The sequence below is a fragment of the Agrilus planipennis genome, unplaced genomic scaffold (genome assembly GCF_000699045.2).
Source record: "Agrilus planipennis isolate EAB-ADULT unplaced genomic scaffold, Apla_2.0 scaffold323, whole genome shotgun sequence".
In the NCBI taxonomy this organism is placed as follows: domain Eukaryota; kingdom Metazoa; phylum Arthropoda; class Insecta; order Coleoptera; family Buprestidae; genus Agrilus; species Agrilus planipennis.
The window spans coordinates 180,981-198,730 of NW_020439138.1; the positions used below are offsets into that span (position 1 = coordinate 180,981).

The 17,750-nt window shown below is 33.3% G+C and overlaps 1 protein-coding gene across 2 annotated transcripts in view; it reads right to left on the minus strand.

The window, feature by feature from the left end:
- Positions 1 to 405: 405 nt before the first annotated feature.
- Positions 406 to 17,750, minus strand: part of LOC108742143 (aminopeptidase N-like) — a 60,953-nt gene continuing 43,608 nt past the window's right edge. For both annotated transcript variants that reach the window (XM_018477204.2, XM_018477203.1), the window contains exons 7-14: positions 15,719 to 15,800; positions 15,482 to 15,656; positions 15,177 to 15,366; positions 13,809 to 14,086; positions 8,383 to 8,738; positions 8,179 to 8,322; positions 2,904 to 2,973; positions 406 to 698 (exon numbers count right to left, since the gene is read on the minus strand). In XM_018477204.2, coding sequence (XP_018332706.1) covers positions 480 to 698; positions 2,904 to 2,973; positions 8,179 to 8,322; positions 8,383 to 8,738; positions 13,809 to 14,086; positions 15,177 to 15,366; positions 15,482 to 15,656; positions 15,719 to 15,800 — 1,514 coding nt within the window. In that variant the 3' untranslated portion in view covers positions 406 to 479. The remainder of the gene's footprint in view (positions 699 to 2,903; positions 2,974 to 8,178; positions 8,323 to 8,382; positions 8,739 to 13,808; positions 14,087 to 15,176; positions 15,367 to 15,481; positions 15,657 to 15,718; positions 15,801 to 17,750) is intronic.

Genomic DNA, 17,750 nt, shown 5'->3' on the forward strand with positions numbered 1-17,750 from the left:
GCATCATAAAGGAGACAACGTGCTTTCTCAACAACGGATCTGTTATATCGTTCGCACAATCCATTTTGTTCTGGTGTGTAACTATTCGTTTTTTGATGAATTATGCCACACTTTCTTAGAAAATTGGTAATTTCAGTAGAACAAAATTCTCCACCATTGTCAGATCTCAATATCTTAATTTTCTTTGACTGCTGATTTTCAACAAGCTCTTTATATTGTTTAAAATATGCAAATGTTTCACTCTTGGATTTGAGAAAGTAAACTGTGCACAATCGGCTAAAATCATCAACAAACAAAAGATAGTATTTAGCCTTACCTAGGGNCTATAATTATAATCTTTTCTTATTATTACTCAACTTCAACCATCAACATTATTTTAATTTCAGGAATTCCAAATGTTTGGAATCTTTTTTGAAAAATTTTTATTCACATTTAAGGTACTACAAGAAGGTTACATTAATTTATTTATAGTACACATTTCACAAGGCAAGCATTGCTAAAATAAAAGAAATTGCAATGCATATAAATGCCTGTGGTCTTCCGCTAGTAATTAGTGCGGAGCTAGAATCACTTCCTATGTAGAATGATTCAATTGCTGGTAGGTAGAGGTTAGCGGTCCTTACATTACTTTCAACCCGAGAAATTGCATTATCTATTGCTGTTCCATAGGCAGGATACGCAGTTTTTAAGTCTTGTAACTAAAAAGATGTAATTAATAATTAGAAAAAAAATAATTGAGTGTTCCACCTAGACCGGTGTCATTAATAACTGTTGTTATACATTTAATAAAAAAAATGCTTTTATAAAAGTAGGCCGGAATCATATAGTGTATAAACGGAAAATATTTTCTGTCATACAGGGTGTTCTATTTACTCTGGACGCTACCTAACTTCGTTATTTTAAGCCCTACATATTTTTACATTTTTGGTTTCTTTGTTTAATTTTAGGTCTAGTGACAGTTTCCTATGCCTATCTCCACTCGTTTTTGAAATATTCAACTGTATAAAAAAATTTCAGCTTTTAGAATGAGATCATATAGCATTAAAACCATAGAAGCTAAAAACCTGCGGTTTCGACAATTCGTTTTAGCATGAATTACCGTATCCCGTATCCTTTTTACTATGGACAAAATGTGTCGGTTATTTAGAGTCGGAAATATTGAACCTACTTGTACAATCTTAAAGATAAATAACTTTTTTGTTCAAATGAAATGACCCATATTAAAAGACACCGTTCAATGCCAAAATAAAAACCTCCTGCACTGAGATACTGTTTTAAAGATTTATCTCTAACAGTATTCTCGAAGAAACCGATCATTTTATATTTGAAACTTTATATCAGTAGAAATGCATCGAACGGTATATTTTAATGTAGGTAATTCAATTACAAAAAAAAATCTTATTGGTCTTGTAAGATTGTCAAAAGTAGGTTTCGATACTTCCGGCTCTGCATAACGTACATATTTTACCCATAGCAGAAGAAAGGCGGTAATTTGCGTTAAAACAAAAAGTCCAAACGGCAGGTTTTTAGCTTTTATGGTTTAGATGCTATTTGATCTTATTGAGAGCTGAAATAAACGTTTTTTTGTTTTTCAAAAACAGTTGAATATCTCAAAAATTAGTAGAGATAGGTATAAAGAGCTGTTGACCTAAAATAAAACAGAAAAACCAAATATTTACAGACATAAAGGGTTTAAAATAACGAGGTTAGGTAGCGTCCAGAATAAATGGAACATCCTGTATGACTGAACATATTTTCTGTAAATGCACCATATAATTCCGGACCACTTTCATAAAAACATTTTTTTATTAAATATATAACAGTCAACCACGAAACCGCCTTAGGTGGAACAATCTGTATAAAAAAAGCAGGCTAAGGCCTATAAGAATCGTGAATCGGCCTCAAAGAGATAACTGAAATGTCATTGTAGAGTGGACTAACGGTAATAAGATATATTGATCCTGCAAGTTTTAGACCTCTATCGATTTTGACGAATCAATCGAGAAAAAAAAATATAAAAATATTTTTTTCTCAGAAACCACTAAACCGATTTATATAAAATTTTTGTGCATTATAGACATATGTAAAGGCTGTACTAGAAAAAATGACAACTTAAATGTTTATTATCGAGATTATATAAATATTCACAAATTTATTTCAAACTAATCGTAAGTAAAAAATCACGATTTTGACAAATTTTAACGCCTTATAATTTTATAAAAATAATTTATATGTATTACACAGCTTTTTTATAAACTTTGTGTCGTAAACAAGCTCCGTAATGATAAATACGAAAATTTTAGTAATGATGGTCTATTTTTTAATCCCAAAATTTAATTGTATTGGTATTTATAAAGTAATGAAGTATGTTTTGCTTCTGCTGCTTCAATGGGATAAACATTTAATTAAATCAATTTTTATGACAAAAAGTCGGCTTCTATTATTATTATTTTTTTTTAATATGAGAAACCATTTAGACCAGTTTAAGAATTTCGGAGGTTGTTCTACATAAAAAAAGGTTATTATTATTTTTAAAATTGTTCTAGTGTTATCACAAAGAAAACACACAATTTAAAAAAAAATCGCCTGCTTCTAACAATATTTTCTGAATACAGTTATGACATATTATTATGATGCATTCTAACTTTATTCATGTATGTTAAGTTGTTTTGGAGAAAAAAAATCTGATTTTTGTTTGTTTTTTTCGATTACAGGATCAACATGTCTCATTAGAGCTACTATCCCCTGCCGAGACGATTCACCATACTTTTCGTCCTACAGCATTTGTTTATAATGCACTACTTAACTACTACATAATAAACTATTATTTACTAGTTTATTATTATTATTCTTATTATTTTTTCTTTTCTAAACGAAATATAGGGTGTATAATATTTTGTTACCTCCTTAATTTGCTCCTCAGTATTAAGATAATTAGCCACTGCAGCAAGAAGAGCACTTACAGAAATACGCCTAAAAGTAAAAAAGTAATATTTTGTATGTATGGTGTTAACGATAAACATTAAATTATAATAAAAATTGTGGCGTTCTCCGGAAAAAGCAGTTGAAAATAGCTATATAATTGTAACCACAGCAATAAAAACGATTTAAAAATATTAAGAAAAAAATCAAGAAAAAAGGTTATTTCTTTTTACTGAGACTCCCTATAAAGTAGAATACAAACTATTAACCTTTCAAAGTGATGATATAAAAAAACTTTGTATAGATATGACAGAAATTCAATTTCAATAGAAAGCATCTAAAACGATGAGTTCACTTTTTCTAATACAATCAAACACTTTTACGTTTTCTAAATAATGAATTTTTATATAGAAAAGAATATTTCAGATGTGAGTAATATAACCTTGAACCAAAAATTAGTCTGTAAGATCCAATATTATAGTTTATTGAGTCTAATATTGCACTATATTGAGTTTTTTTATCGTGTATGATACAGGACACCAAAGGATGTATATTTTATTTTTTAATTCATCTTGAAAGCTACAGTATGGACCGTGTTCTTACTGTTCAGCGGAGCAAACTTAATGAACGAACAGTTACTGAAAAATTCTATTAAAGTTGAAGATGTGATTTGCATCAAACTTTTGGGAATTACATATCTATTTACAAAAATATTCTTAAAGAGGTTAATATTCTAATATTCAACATTAAATCCTCTACATATTACTATACCTTAAGATAATGGGGAAAAATTGTTGCTGCTCACAGCCTCGCCGGGAATCGATTTCGGGCCCTCTGGTTTTTCGCACTTGTAACAGCAGGAACAATATTTTCCCATTAATTTGGGGTAATATGTTTAAGACAGAAAGTTAATTTCAATTTAACGTTAGTGTATATCATTTTGAACTATGTTAATTTTTCCACTTCCCTGAATAAACAAAATAATTCAAAAATATTCAATTGAATTAATCCTAATGCAAACTGTAAATCTATATACGGGGTACATATTATATTTAATTATCTTATTAACAGTAATTAAAGCCGGAAGGAACGCTCATCTATTTGCGAAAATATTGCTATCTCCTACTATTTCTTTCTTAGCATTGAGGTAAAGCGCAGTTAGTTTAGATATTATGTAATTTTGAAGCTAGTGTAAGTACATGAAACATAGCTAAAATTCGGTGCAAAATTCAAAAATGTAATAAAAAATAGGTGCTTTCATTTGAAAAAATTAAGTCGGTGGATTTACCATGAAAAAACCCATAATCAAAAAAGAAGATTTCGAGCGTTTGAACGTTTTTTTTCAAGAAAAAAACCCCTGAATCATCATAAGGTCGTCAGTCCTAAGACTGGTTGGACACGTATCTCCACTCTTTCCTCTCCTGCGCTAATCTTCGCATTTCCCTAAAGCTAGAACAACCCATATCCTTAACTATTTGCGAACAGTAATCTAATCTAGATCTGCCTCTACCCCTCCTAACTTACGTTTCTGCCTCTAATATGTTTCTGACTAGACCTTCATGCCTGAAAAAGTGTCCTACTAACCTATCTCACCTATTTCCCATTGACTTCCATAGAGTCCTCTGTTCTCTTTCTTTTTCTAATAATTCTTCATTTCTAACCTTTTCTATCCACGGTATCTTCATCATTCGCCTGTAACACCACATTTCGAACGCTTCTAACCTTTTCCTTTCCGTCGAGCCCATTATCCATGTTTCGCACCCGTACAATGCCGTGCACCAAACATACATCTTTAACAACCTTTTTCGAATTTCTAAATTAACCGTTCGCGAGCACAGAAGTGCACTTCTTTTTATTAAAGGCGACTCGACCCTGCGCTATCCTCTGCTTTGTATCCCTACTACTCCTTCCGTCCTGACTTCCTTGACACATAAAATCGGTCACTTCTACTAACTTTTCGTCTCCTATCTTTAAATTCGCTCTTTCCCTACTTTTTCTTCCTTTACATACCAGTATTTTTGTTTTACTTTTATTAATTTTTATACGGTATTCTTTTGTCAATACCGCTTCCATTTTATATATAGCTATCTTTAGAGATAGGACTTAGGTCCTCCTTGCTGTATATCTATTCCTTCAGTTGTACTGTCTTTAATGAAGTTGTTCGCATCTTCGATGTATAGATTAAAAAGTAGCGGTGACAGTGTGCATCCCTGTCTGACTTCCTTCCTAATATTTACTTCTCTACGTTGCAGCCCCTATATATCTATAACTGCCTGTCGCTCTTTACAGAAACTAAGTATCACTCTTCTATCTTTGTAACTCATCCCTACATTTTTAAGTATATTTAACATCTTGTCCCATTTAACATTGTCAAAAGTTTTTTCTAAATCTACAAATCTTATGTACGCCCTCTTTTTTTCTGTCGTTTTCTCTATTGTTACTCGTAAAGCTAGAACGGCCTCCCGCGTTCCTCTATTTCTTCTAATCCCAAATGGATCTTCCTCTAATAGTTCTTCCGCCCTGAATATTAAATAAATTTATTCCAACTCACGAGTCCTCTCTGTACATAAAGATTCTATAGCACTGGCTTTCTGCATTTTCTTTACAAATTCCTTTTTTTTCAGCAGTAAACTACATGCTACAGTGTTAGCAAGTCAATAACTACACACGCTATACTAGTAGCTAGCAGGTAGAGCACACACTATTCTGACACCAAGTATTCATTGTGACATGTATGTATTTAGGCAACCCAACATACATATTGTCAAAGAAGACCAAATTTCTAGAAGGCATATAGAACATTCTAGAACGGTTAGTCTTTATAAATAGTTGTCGCGAGATCGAGTGGAGTTAGTAAGAGTCAGAGAGTTCTATGCGACAGAAAGAGGAAAAAGAGCGAAGAAGTGATGATTGAATGTTATATAGTATTGAATTGTCAACTAATTAATAGTAGAAGTGTTATTTATAGAGTAAGTTGTTAAATAAAAGTAATAGTAATGTTGATAGTTTTAACATGTGAGATTTGATGTCTGATGTGGAGTAGAAGAAGACTGAAGAAGATTGGAGAAGAACGAGGGTTTGTGAAAAATCCCATCAAATATTCCAGAGTTCATCGGTCAATTTTCTGGAAGTTTCCATCGGTTTCAAGAAATCCCAGCAAGTGGTATATTGTTGGAAGGTTCTCGAACAGAGAAGAATGAATCTAACGTCATAGAAGAGTTTCATAGAATTTTTTGGAAGTCTTCATTGGTTGCGAGAAACTCTAATAAGTCACATATCGTTGGAAAGCTCTTGAGAAGAAAAGGACGAATCTAACGTTATCGAAGATTTCCATCTAAGCTTTTAGAAGTTTCTGCTGACTGTGACTTACCCCAATAAACCATATATCGTTGGAAAGCTTTGGAAGATAGAAGAACGAATCGATGGCATCGACGAATTTCATCGAATTTTCTGGAAGTTTTTACGAATCACGAATGACCGTGGAATCAGTGCAAGATGATACGAAAATAAGACAAGAGGAATTGGAAGCAGCTCAAGAAGAAATGAAAGAAGATGTGAAAGTATTCATCATTTGTAGATTGGACGATGCTAATTTATTATTTATAGAAGGCTCAATAAATCAGCACAATGTTAGAAAGGTTATTGACACAGGAGCAATCAACATCATCGTTGCATGGACGGAAGTTTCTCTTAAGAACCGATTGGATCACGTGTGATACGTCGTTTAAAAAAGAATGTGGGTAAGTCGAGATGAAACCAGAAACAAACTCCTAATGGTACTTCCAAAGAAAGGAATATCAGAGGCCTTAGAAGTTGTCCATGGCAAAGGACATTTCGGTGTTACGAAGACGATAGGGAAGGTACGAGAGCGATTTTACTTACCACGAAGTAGAAGCAACGTGGAAGACCGATGTAGCAGATGCCCTACTTGCGCCGCTAGTAAGAAACCGACGACAAGAAGTCCTGGACGAATGTAGCAGTACAACGTAGGAGCGCCATTTGAATGAATCGCAGTCGACGTTGTATGATCATTCCCATTGAAGGACTTCAGTAACCGATGCATTTTCATAGTTATAGAACCTCTTCGTATCATTCGAATTGATACGAAGAGGTTCTTTAGAATTATAACACATGTGCAATCACGTGACGGGTGATATTATTGCTAAGTGTTCGTTCTTTTTGTTTTTAATTATTTGTGTTATTCAAAATTGCTAATTAATTTATTGATGTCATGAAGCCAAATTAACCAAAGATGTGATTTATTCTATTGAGTAAATATTAACTGGTTCTACGTCGAATTAAACCAACGAAATGTAAACAAAAAAATGGCATATTTTATAACCTAAGCCTGAGGATGACTTACAGTAGTCGAAACGTTGCTCTTATAAAACAAAATAAATATTAGAAAAAACAGCTAGTCGGTTATTGGCAAAGTTAAATTCATATTACAAATTAAAATAATTAAATTCACCGACAAAATTAAATTCTACATACATAAATAAATTTAAAATTTATATTAATTATTCAAGTTCATAATACAATAATAATTGAACGTCTCTCCTATTGCTTCTCATACATTTCGATTTTGAATTAAATTTAATGTCACTACATAATTTGAATTGAGTTTTATTATTGCATGATACAACATCATCAATCGTCAGTATTAGGACTGGTTGATCACGTACTTCCACTCTTTCCTATCCTGAATCAATTTTCATATTTTCCTATAACAACAACATCGCACATCTTTAACTGTTTGTTAATAGTAATCTCATATAGGTCTACTTCTACTCTTTTGAACACCTGTTTCTGTTTCCAATATGTCTCTAATACCTTCATAACTGAATAGGTGTCCTACCAACCTATCTCGTTTATTTCCTCAATACACAAAAATTCATTAAAAAGAATTATTTTTATCATTATTTCAGACTTTCAAGTGTTCAATAATTTAATCATTAAATGTCAACAAACAAAAAGTTTTAAAATAAGGACGAAACGTTGTACACAAATGAATTAAAAAAATTATTAAGTATAACTCAAGAATTTCTGTCCAAGAAAATCTGTGAAGCCTTTTTTTTTGCTATATTAAAAATATGGACATGAAGCACTTTGATACATTAACTTAAAATTTTCTCTGCTTCATTTATGTAAAAGAAAAAGAGCCTTTTTAATTTTTCTTGATAAAATTCTTTCTATTAAATAGTCGATGGTTGTGATATAAGTTCTCCTGAAAATTCTGTATTTCTTGATACTTACGCCTCTGCAATTTGTGTTAGATTGCTTTTAATATAATCCAGAAGGGTACGGAGTCCAACATTCCCAGATGAATAAACGTCCGTTAATATACGTGCACGATATACTGCTAATGGCGAACCGTCATTTAAAGCCTGATTTAAAAATCTATAACAAATTGGGTAACAAGTTAGTAATTATATTTAAATCAAAGGAGTGGATCTATACCTGGTAATCAAATCAGGGTTTTCACTGCAAGCTAAAGCGGCAATGTATCTTGTTCTTCTGGTACTATCTTGAGAACTAAGAAATTGATTGTAAACAAAGTTCCAGTCATCTTCAAAGCCGTTTCTCAATGCACCGCAAAGAATTTGCTGTTCCGCTGTTACTGGCAACAAATTAGTGCCTGTGCTTCTCCAGCGTCTCAGGAGAGTAAGAGTATCATTTCTACAGGCTGCCGAACCCAACAAGCAAATGCTATTAATCACATTTGGTCTGTTGCGTTTATCGCAATGTGAATCATTTGCGGATTCCTCCACTTTTAGTTTATTGTATACATTCTCCAAGAGGGTAACGAAATGGTCCTAAAATGGTAGTAAAACTTTAATTACGTAATATCCTAATAGAGGTTATATATCTGGCGGGTATTCGCTGTTACTGAAGTATTTCAAGCGTTAGACAAAGCTTTTTTAAGATATTTCAACTTGTTTAACTGAATCGATCAGTTAATGAGGACATTTAAGTTCATGGCCAGAAATTTGTCGAAGCTGCCAGATGCGGATCGGATATATATATACATATATTATATATATTATTACCTAACATTACTTACTTAAAATAGCACATAAAGAAAAATTAATCCAAAAAGGTACCATTGAATTTGGATTTCCACTTAATTAAATATTTTTGCAAGCACAATTTTATAATATACAATTGTGGGAACACTCCGTATAGTATATTATTCATAGACATACGGTACATATACATGCATTCTTAAAAAAGACCTAATATTTCCAACTAATAAATCTAGGTTAGTTAATTTTAGTTGCAAAAACTAATAAATTTGGTTGCAATAGCTTAGTTTATGCTGTTTAACTAGTTTGTACAAGTCGTCCTAACTGAAGCACATTATTTGATTTTGGTTCAGTTACGGGGACTCACAAAACTAGTAGCATTTTGAAATTAGCTTTGTTAACTAAGTTTTATGTAACCGCTATTAATTTAATTAGCAGCTTCTAAAGAAGCATTTCATTGGAGAAGAAATATTATTTATATTTCTAACTATCCCTGTTTTAGTTGACGCAAGAAAACTAGTTTTTACTAGAAACAAGGATGTGATCACGTGATCATTACAAAAATATTTGTTATTCTAAAAAGAATCTTTGTCTGTTAGTACAAATGTAGTTAGATGAGATGTATGAAGAAAATTATTTAACGTAACTAAAATACATTTTTTGTGATAACTTATTATAGACAACAAATATTTATTAGTTGCTGTAACAATCTTTTTAGTTAGGACCAATTTCACTTAAATATTCAACTGTTGTTACTATATTTTAATTGGATTTACCAATGCATTTTAAGCGTGTGTATGTAAGCGGCTCAGCATTTCTAACGTCGCTGTCGATTGATCAATACTAGTTCAACCAGCGAACTGGGATAAGCATTTTACATTTAATCCATGTGAATAATTTTAGTATAAATACTGTGTAAATATTATGAATAAATCAGTCTCGCTAATAGACTAATCTTTTTCTGACTATTGGCCTCGCAAATAGATTGGAGACTGGCAACTATATCTGTTAGCGTCACATAATATTACATGAATGTTTTGGCAATTATACAATATGTCAATAAAATTCAAGTAGCTCCGCGAATCAGCTACAGAAGCAGCCAATCAGATACAACTACATACTGCGCATGTGTCATTAAACAGATATTTATACTTAATATAATTTCTTTGTCTTTCTATCGATGCGACTCTATATAATATCTCTATGTTGTCCAAACAACATAAAAAGCATGGCTATTTTGGGAGGTTGCAAAATAAATATTCAACCTTCTGTTAAACAACAAACAGCGGTACATGATTTCAAAAACTGTATATTTTCCAGGAATCTTTTTAAACAAAATTTGTTTCCTATTTTAATACAAAATCATCTGGTTTATCCGAATTTGATTTGCTGTACAGTGTTCGAAAATAGAAAAAATAAAGCTTAGTTTAAATAGCAGCTATGTGAAGAAAGTTCACAATATGTTCATTACGGCCAAACTGTATGTTTAGCCGAGAAAACTTTACAAACAAAACTAGTTCCCCTTTTTAATTCAAGATAGCCTGTAGCATCAAAACTGGATTTACTATACAGAGTGTTAGAAAATAGTATATAATCGCCGCCGGCAGTCGAAACTCGATGAAAAGTACCTAATATTTTCAATCCGTGCATCCGTGGTCAATATTTGGTCGTATAACTACATTGCTATGTGCACACTGGCAACTACGCATGCAAACTAAACTAGATAAAATTTCAATATTCGGATTCAACGAATATTTTAATATGTATTCTTACAACATCAATTTCTGCTTACCAATAAAATCGTACAATTTGTCACGTTGCAGACTTTTGGCGGGACGATGTTGTATTACCCCTTCATCGCGTTCGATTTCCTTCTTACCAATGGTTTTAGTACTTATAAACACTTGTTTCAACGGTTTCAGCCTTCTGGTTCAAAATATTTTTTGTTATACGCTCTAGTGATAGTATACGGTTGTGATGTGATTTCTAATGATGATTGAGCTATCGAATAATTATTTTGTAGTACTGTTTCATCAATCGGACATATTCAAAGTGATGAACCCTTCATTAGGCTGCATAAAGATCAGAATAAGAAAACCATTGGCTCAGTGTTTCTCATGAGGGACCAATCACTATATGTACATTAAATTTACATTGTTTATTTAGTAATTAACATCATAAGATCGTCAGTCCTAAGACTGGTTCGACACAAACTTCCACTCCTTTCTATCTTGAGCTAATCTTCGCATTTCCCTAAAACTAGAACAACCTACATCCTTAACTATTTGCGACCAGCAATCTAATCTAGGTCTACCTCTACCCCTCTAAGAAGGTGTCCTACCAACCTATCTCGCCTGTTTCTTATTGCTTCCAAAGAGTCCTCTGTTCTCCTATTTTTTATAATATCTCTGCATTTCTAATCTTCTCTATCCACGGTATCTTCATAATCCGCCTGTAACACCATTTTTCGAACGTTTCTAACCTTTTTCACACCCGTACAGCACTTCGTTCCAAACATACACCTTTAACAACCTTTCTCGAATTTATAAATTAACCGTTCGCGAGCATAGAAGTGATTTATTTTTATTGAAGGCGACTCAACACTGCGCTATCCTCTGTTTTATATCCCTACTACTCTTTCTGTCCTGACTATCTGACTTTCTAGATACCTAAAATCAGCCACTTCTTCTAATTTCTCGCCTCCTATCCTATATTTATATTCGCTCTTTCCCTACTTTCTTTTCCCTTCCATACCAGTAATTTTATTTTACTTTTATTTATTTTCATACAAAACTGCTTTGTCTGTTACATACCGCTTCCATTTTATTTAAAGCTATCTCTAACTCCTCCTTGCTAGATGCTAATACTGCTATATTATCTGCAAATCTAAGTATACTAATTTTTTGCCCCCGTATATCTATCTCTACAGTTTTACTGTCTTTAATGATGTTGATCGCGTTTTCGATGTATAAATTAAAATGTAGCGGTGATAGTGTGCATCCCCGTCTTTTTCCCTTCTTAATATTTAATTCTCTACGTTGTAGCTCTAGTTCTATAACTGCCTGTTGTTCTTTATATAAACTAAGTATCACTCTTTTGTCTCTGTAATATATCCCTACATTTTTAAATATATTTAACATCTTGTCCCATTTAATATTGTCAGATGCTTTTTCTAAAACTACAAGTCCTATGTATGCCCTCTTTCCTTTTTCTATCGTTTTCTGTTTTGTTACCCGTATAGCTGGAATGGTTTCGTAAATGCGACTAATTAGCTTAAACATACAACCTGTAACCTCTTGTCCTGTATGTTTCAGAATTTTCCCATGTATCCCAACTATACTTGGCGCCTTATTATTCTTTAAGTTTTTCAATGCAACAACAAACTTCTCTCATTATGGAATAACCTAGCTCACCTATATCCACACTATCTTCTATCCCTAATATATTTCCTAACTCACGGCTTGCGTTTAGGTTCCCTAAATATTGTTTTCACCTATCTGCCTTTTCTTCATTTGTATCAAAATGACAAAAATGTAGGCATGCAGACCTGCACTAATGCCGTTTTTACCCGCTTCGATTTTAATGGAACCATAACTATCCTATCGCTTTTTCGTAAAAAAAAATGCAGCGTGAAATTTTAAATTGGCTGTCGTTTGCCGCCATTAACGACTGTTGGTGGGGTTTTCCTGATTACTTGCATTTGTTATAAATGAACATGACTGTGTACATTTGTTTGCGCGAGAACCATATCTGCGATGATACCAGCATGGTCCATCGGGATGGTGGAGGTTTTCGGATCTCGATCGTAGACGGGAGCGGACCTTTCTCGGAAACGGGTTTGACGTTTTTGCCTTGCTTTCCTACGCATTACAATTCCTACCCCCGAATTACCTTTCACCGATCCTGTATGTATTATTCTAAAATCTCCAGCTTCGGGCCAACGCACTTCACTAATACCTACCATATCTAATTCTAATCTATTCATCTCAACTTTTAAGTTTTCCAATTTCCCTACTTGCCTCATTGTCCTACGCTCCGACTCGACTATTACACCTACCCCTATTGTACATATTGATGGCATACTCCGAGGTAGTCCCCACTCTGACATCCGAATGGGGGACTAGTTTAAGTTTAATTTGTGTACTACATTTTACTTGAGATGATAATATGGTGATTTTCCGTTACCTTCCACATCGCAGTATTGTGCGTCAAAGTGCTATAACGATCCTCGTGATCTCTACCACCCTGAGTATTGAAAGAGCTGCCGGCCTCTTTCAGGAGCTTATCTTACTCCGGTTTCTCTTTAAGAACTCTTCCATTATGGTTGAACCTGTGGTCCGGCTTTCTAAACCATCAAAACTCGCAAGTCGATCCACTCAGTCTAATTTGTACAAGAGTTTCGTCAAGGTTTAAATCTCGTCGGATCGGTCTTTAGTAATATCAGTGAATAAAATAAGCTCAGTTTGGTATTAATTAGGCATTATTAATGTATAATTAATATATTTAGTTCACACTCAATGTGTAGTTCAATTCTATTTTATTTTGAAACTATTAATTCATCTAGAAATGCTAACTTTTTTCTCTTCCTACAAAAAAAGACGTATGTCTGACAGGCGCTTACTCTATCATTTCTAAGATCGGAGAGACATTCAGATCATCATTCATCAAAATCTTTTTGAGGGTAGTTTGAGTGTTAATGGCAAACAAACCACCGCGTGAGCTTATATAAAGTAATTATTTCGATATTTCAAACAAATACTTCAATTTTATTTATACTTAACCGTCTTTAGTTATTTTAGGTAGGTATGAGAGCGGTTCTGAGGATGATAAATTAAATAAAAAGGACTTAATAAACATTACCTGAAACATTTGTGAGATAGTACTGTGTTGTACCAATCGCCGTAAGTAATCAAAGTTGTTAAATAAAGCATATAAAGGTACATAATGAGTTTCCCTGGATAAGTAATTAAGTAGTTCAAATACGGTACGATAATTAACTCTGCCAGACCTTGCCAAAGTAAGTGCGTCATCAATAAGCTGTGCTCTATTTGTAATGGGAATATTTTCAAAATTATCTCTGTTCAAATAATCTATGATGAGTTTCCAGTTGCTTTCGTCGTAATTTACTCTGTAATAGCCTAAAAATATATTTATTTATTAGTAGTTATATACAAAGTTGTTTTCATGTTTATGTGGGTATAGTATGTATATTCACTACTTTATTGAAATCTGCTGCAAATTGAAATGTTTTATATGTTAGTTAAAAACCATACTAATCAAGGGTTTCATTTGCCCAATGTAATTGACGACGATGTGCATGGGCACAAATTGAAAGCAATAGTGTATGTTATTAGTAAATAATTAATCGAAACTACCAAATGTAATATAGATGTATTCGATAAATCATCGTGCAAATCTGATGATCTCTTTAAAAGCAAGATGACTTTTAAATAATGACAGTGTATTGGTACGTTATTGATATCTGCTGCTAACTGAGAGATGACATGCTACATAAGGATCCTACCAAAGTATATACATACTTATCTAACAGAATTATCGACGCTGATTATATACGTACGTTATAGAGACCTACACCAAATGCTGTTGGTCTATCTAACTATCAGACGTGAATCGCGATTTCGATTTTATCAGAATGCTAAAGGCAAAGCAGATAAACTACTAAGTATGAACTATACTGTTCTTATCAATTTGGGTCTTAAAAATTGTAATGAATCATAAATTCACTTTTGATATCGTTCGTTTCATATCATAAGTTAAATTTAGTATTATAAAGGCTAAATAGGTTTCTAAGTGTTGATTTGTATTGAACTTATTTGTCAGTCAGCTCTTGAGATGGGTACCGCCATGTTACAGTTAATTGTTTCTGCTTAACATCCTGTTTTCACGCTAACTTTTAATAAAAAAGATAAAAATTACGAGCCCAGAAATTTAAGTGGGCATGGGAGTTGATATATGTAAATAAAAAAAAATTATGGGGCACGGATGCTAAATTATTTTTTGGCTACATCTGAATGCGAACGCTTTGTAGGTATGAAATTCAACGTGGAGGTAATTCAGCTGGCATAATGGTCTACATATCATTTTTACCTTCCATTGTGACCTTTGATATTATTTATTTGGATTTTAGAAAGTTACACGAAACTATCAGAATTTTTCTTTAGTGATAGGAGACTTAGCGTCAAAGCTTAGAGTACAGCTTTAAATTACCTCTTTGTTTCTTATTCACCAATAACCAATCAGAAGCTGACAATCCCAAATTCTCACTTGCTGTTGCGGTTGTTAGCCAAATGTCTGTTGTTAGGTCATTAAAATCAGCCTTTGATTTGGTTGAGTAAGTGATTGGAATGTACCAAAGTTCATCAGATGTGTAATTAGGATTGGTTGCTATAAACCGGTTCTAAAAGTAAAATATGTATATAATTACGGTAATGTACTTGACAAAGGTGCTGTTAATTAGACAAAGTATTTGAAATACATATGAAGTAGAAGAAAATCTTTAAATGAAACAATACTTGTGTGAATGTAACACTTCCACTATCGTAATTCCTCGTCACAGTCACAAGCGGAACTCCAGGAGTTGAATCCCATGTGGTCATAATTTTGGAAACATTAAGATTTAGACCAGCCTCGTCAGCTGCTTCCTGCAAAGCAGAGTATAGATCTGATGGTTGGGCTGCAGAGTATCTCCTGAAAAATTAAATTTTAAAAGGAAATAATTAAGCATTGTGATTTATGTAATAGTAACTTACTTTTTTGTAAGGTATTTATTCAATCCGCTCTTGAATACTGGTGTGGATAGGAATGTTTCCATTGTTCGAATTACAGCACCGGCTAAGAAAAAGGTGTTCTCGTTATTGCTCAAATTAAAGCATAATTAACTGTGATTGAAAGATTTCTTCATTTGTGGTGTATTAATTTACATACGTACCGGTTCACTAAGTTTATCACGTTAACTAATTTAAAGCTTATAAAATTTGATTTATCTTTACAAAGAGTACAAAATTAGTGTGTTTATCTCTACTGTCGTTTAATTGGGTTGGCTTAGATATTTATACAATTTTCGTTCGTGATATTCGACCAATTTATTTTATCAAACCTATGTCAATCGTTTGTAACTTAAACCATTTTAAAATAATTCGAAGTGGTCTGTATTTTGTCGAAACTGCCAGACGCGGGTCGCGATTTCGATCTTTTTGGATCTCATCAGCGCGTCGCAGGCAGCGCCGACAGAACACAGACCAACTTTTACCTGCTGTCTTAACAGTGCGTTTCAGAAAATACTACAAACGGCACAGTGAGCGCCAAATACGTAATCCTAAAATGTAGCATCGTGCTACAGATGGCGCTCACTGTGCCGTTTGTAGTATTTTCTGAAACACACTGTTAAGACAACAGCTAAAAGTTGGTCTGTGTTCTGTCGGAGCTGCCTGCGACGCGCTGATGAGATCCAAAAAGATCGAAATCGCGATCCGCGTCTGGCAGTTTCGANGCTATAAAGTTTATTACAGGAAATTTGGACCACATTTATTTTGATGAAATAAACAAAAATTTAATAAAATTATTCAGTAACCAAGAGAAAATTACAAAGCAGATTAATAAGTATAGCTCATTTGCTATGTCCCTTTAACAAAAATATCTAATCGGTAATACAAGGAAATATTTCTGCTTCCTAGAAATTATTGAATTCACTCCAGATTATTCAAAGAAGCATTTCTCTAGCTTTAAACACGAAATCACAAATTTAGAAATGTCAACTATATCAGATCTCGAAGATATTTTAAGGGGAGAAAGATTAGTATGCTTAGATTTGCAGATGATATAGCAGTATTAGCATCTAGCAAGTAGGACTTAGAGATAGCTTTAAATAAGATGGAAGCGGTACTGACAGATCAGTACTATATGAAAATAGATAAAAGTAAAAGTAAAATACTGGTATGCAAGGGAAGAAAAAGTAGGGAAAGAGCGAGTATAAAGATAGGAGACGAAAAAATAGAAGAAGTGACTGATTTTAGATATTTGGGAAGTCAGATAAGTCAGGATGGAAGGAGTAGTAAGGATATAAAGTAGAGGATAGCTCAGGATCGTGTCGCCTTTAATAAAAAAAAGTCATTTCTATGCTCGCGAACGGTTAATTTATAAATTCGAAAAAGTTTGTTAAAGGTGTATGTTTGGAGCGCGGCGTTGTATGGGTGCGAAACATGGACAGTGGGCGTGGCGGAAAAGAAAAGGTTAGAAGCTTTCGAAATGTGGTGTTATAGGTTAATGATGAGGATAACGTGGGTAGAAAAGGTTAGAAATGAAGAGGTATTAGAAAGAATAGGCGGACAGAGTCAATAAAAAATAGGCGAGATAGGTTGGTAGGACACCTTCTCAGACATGAAGGTTTAGTCAGAGACATTTTAGAGGCAGAAACAGGAGTCAGGAGGGGTAGGTGGGTTGTTCTAGTTGTAGGGAAATGCGAAGATTAGCTCAGGATAGGAAGGAGTGGAGGTACGTGTCCAACCAGTCTTAGGACTGACAACCTTATGATGATGATGGTGATGATGACATTATCAGTTGTTTACGTATAATTAAAGCTACTCTTGATATCTGTGTCAAAATTTGACAAATATACCGCCGTATTATTTGCATTAAAGCTAACGGTAGACAATTCAATACCTTTATGAAAAGTACGGAATTATTTTTCACTTTGACTTTTTTACAAAAGGAGTGTATTCAGCTCGTTCTCTGGTAGGTAAATAAATAACTGATTGATTATTTGAGTGACATGTACGTACTGGA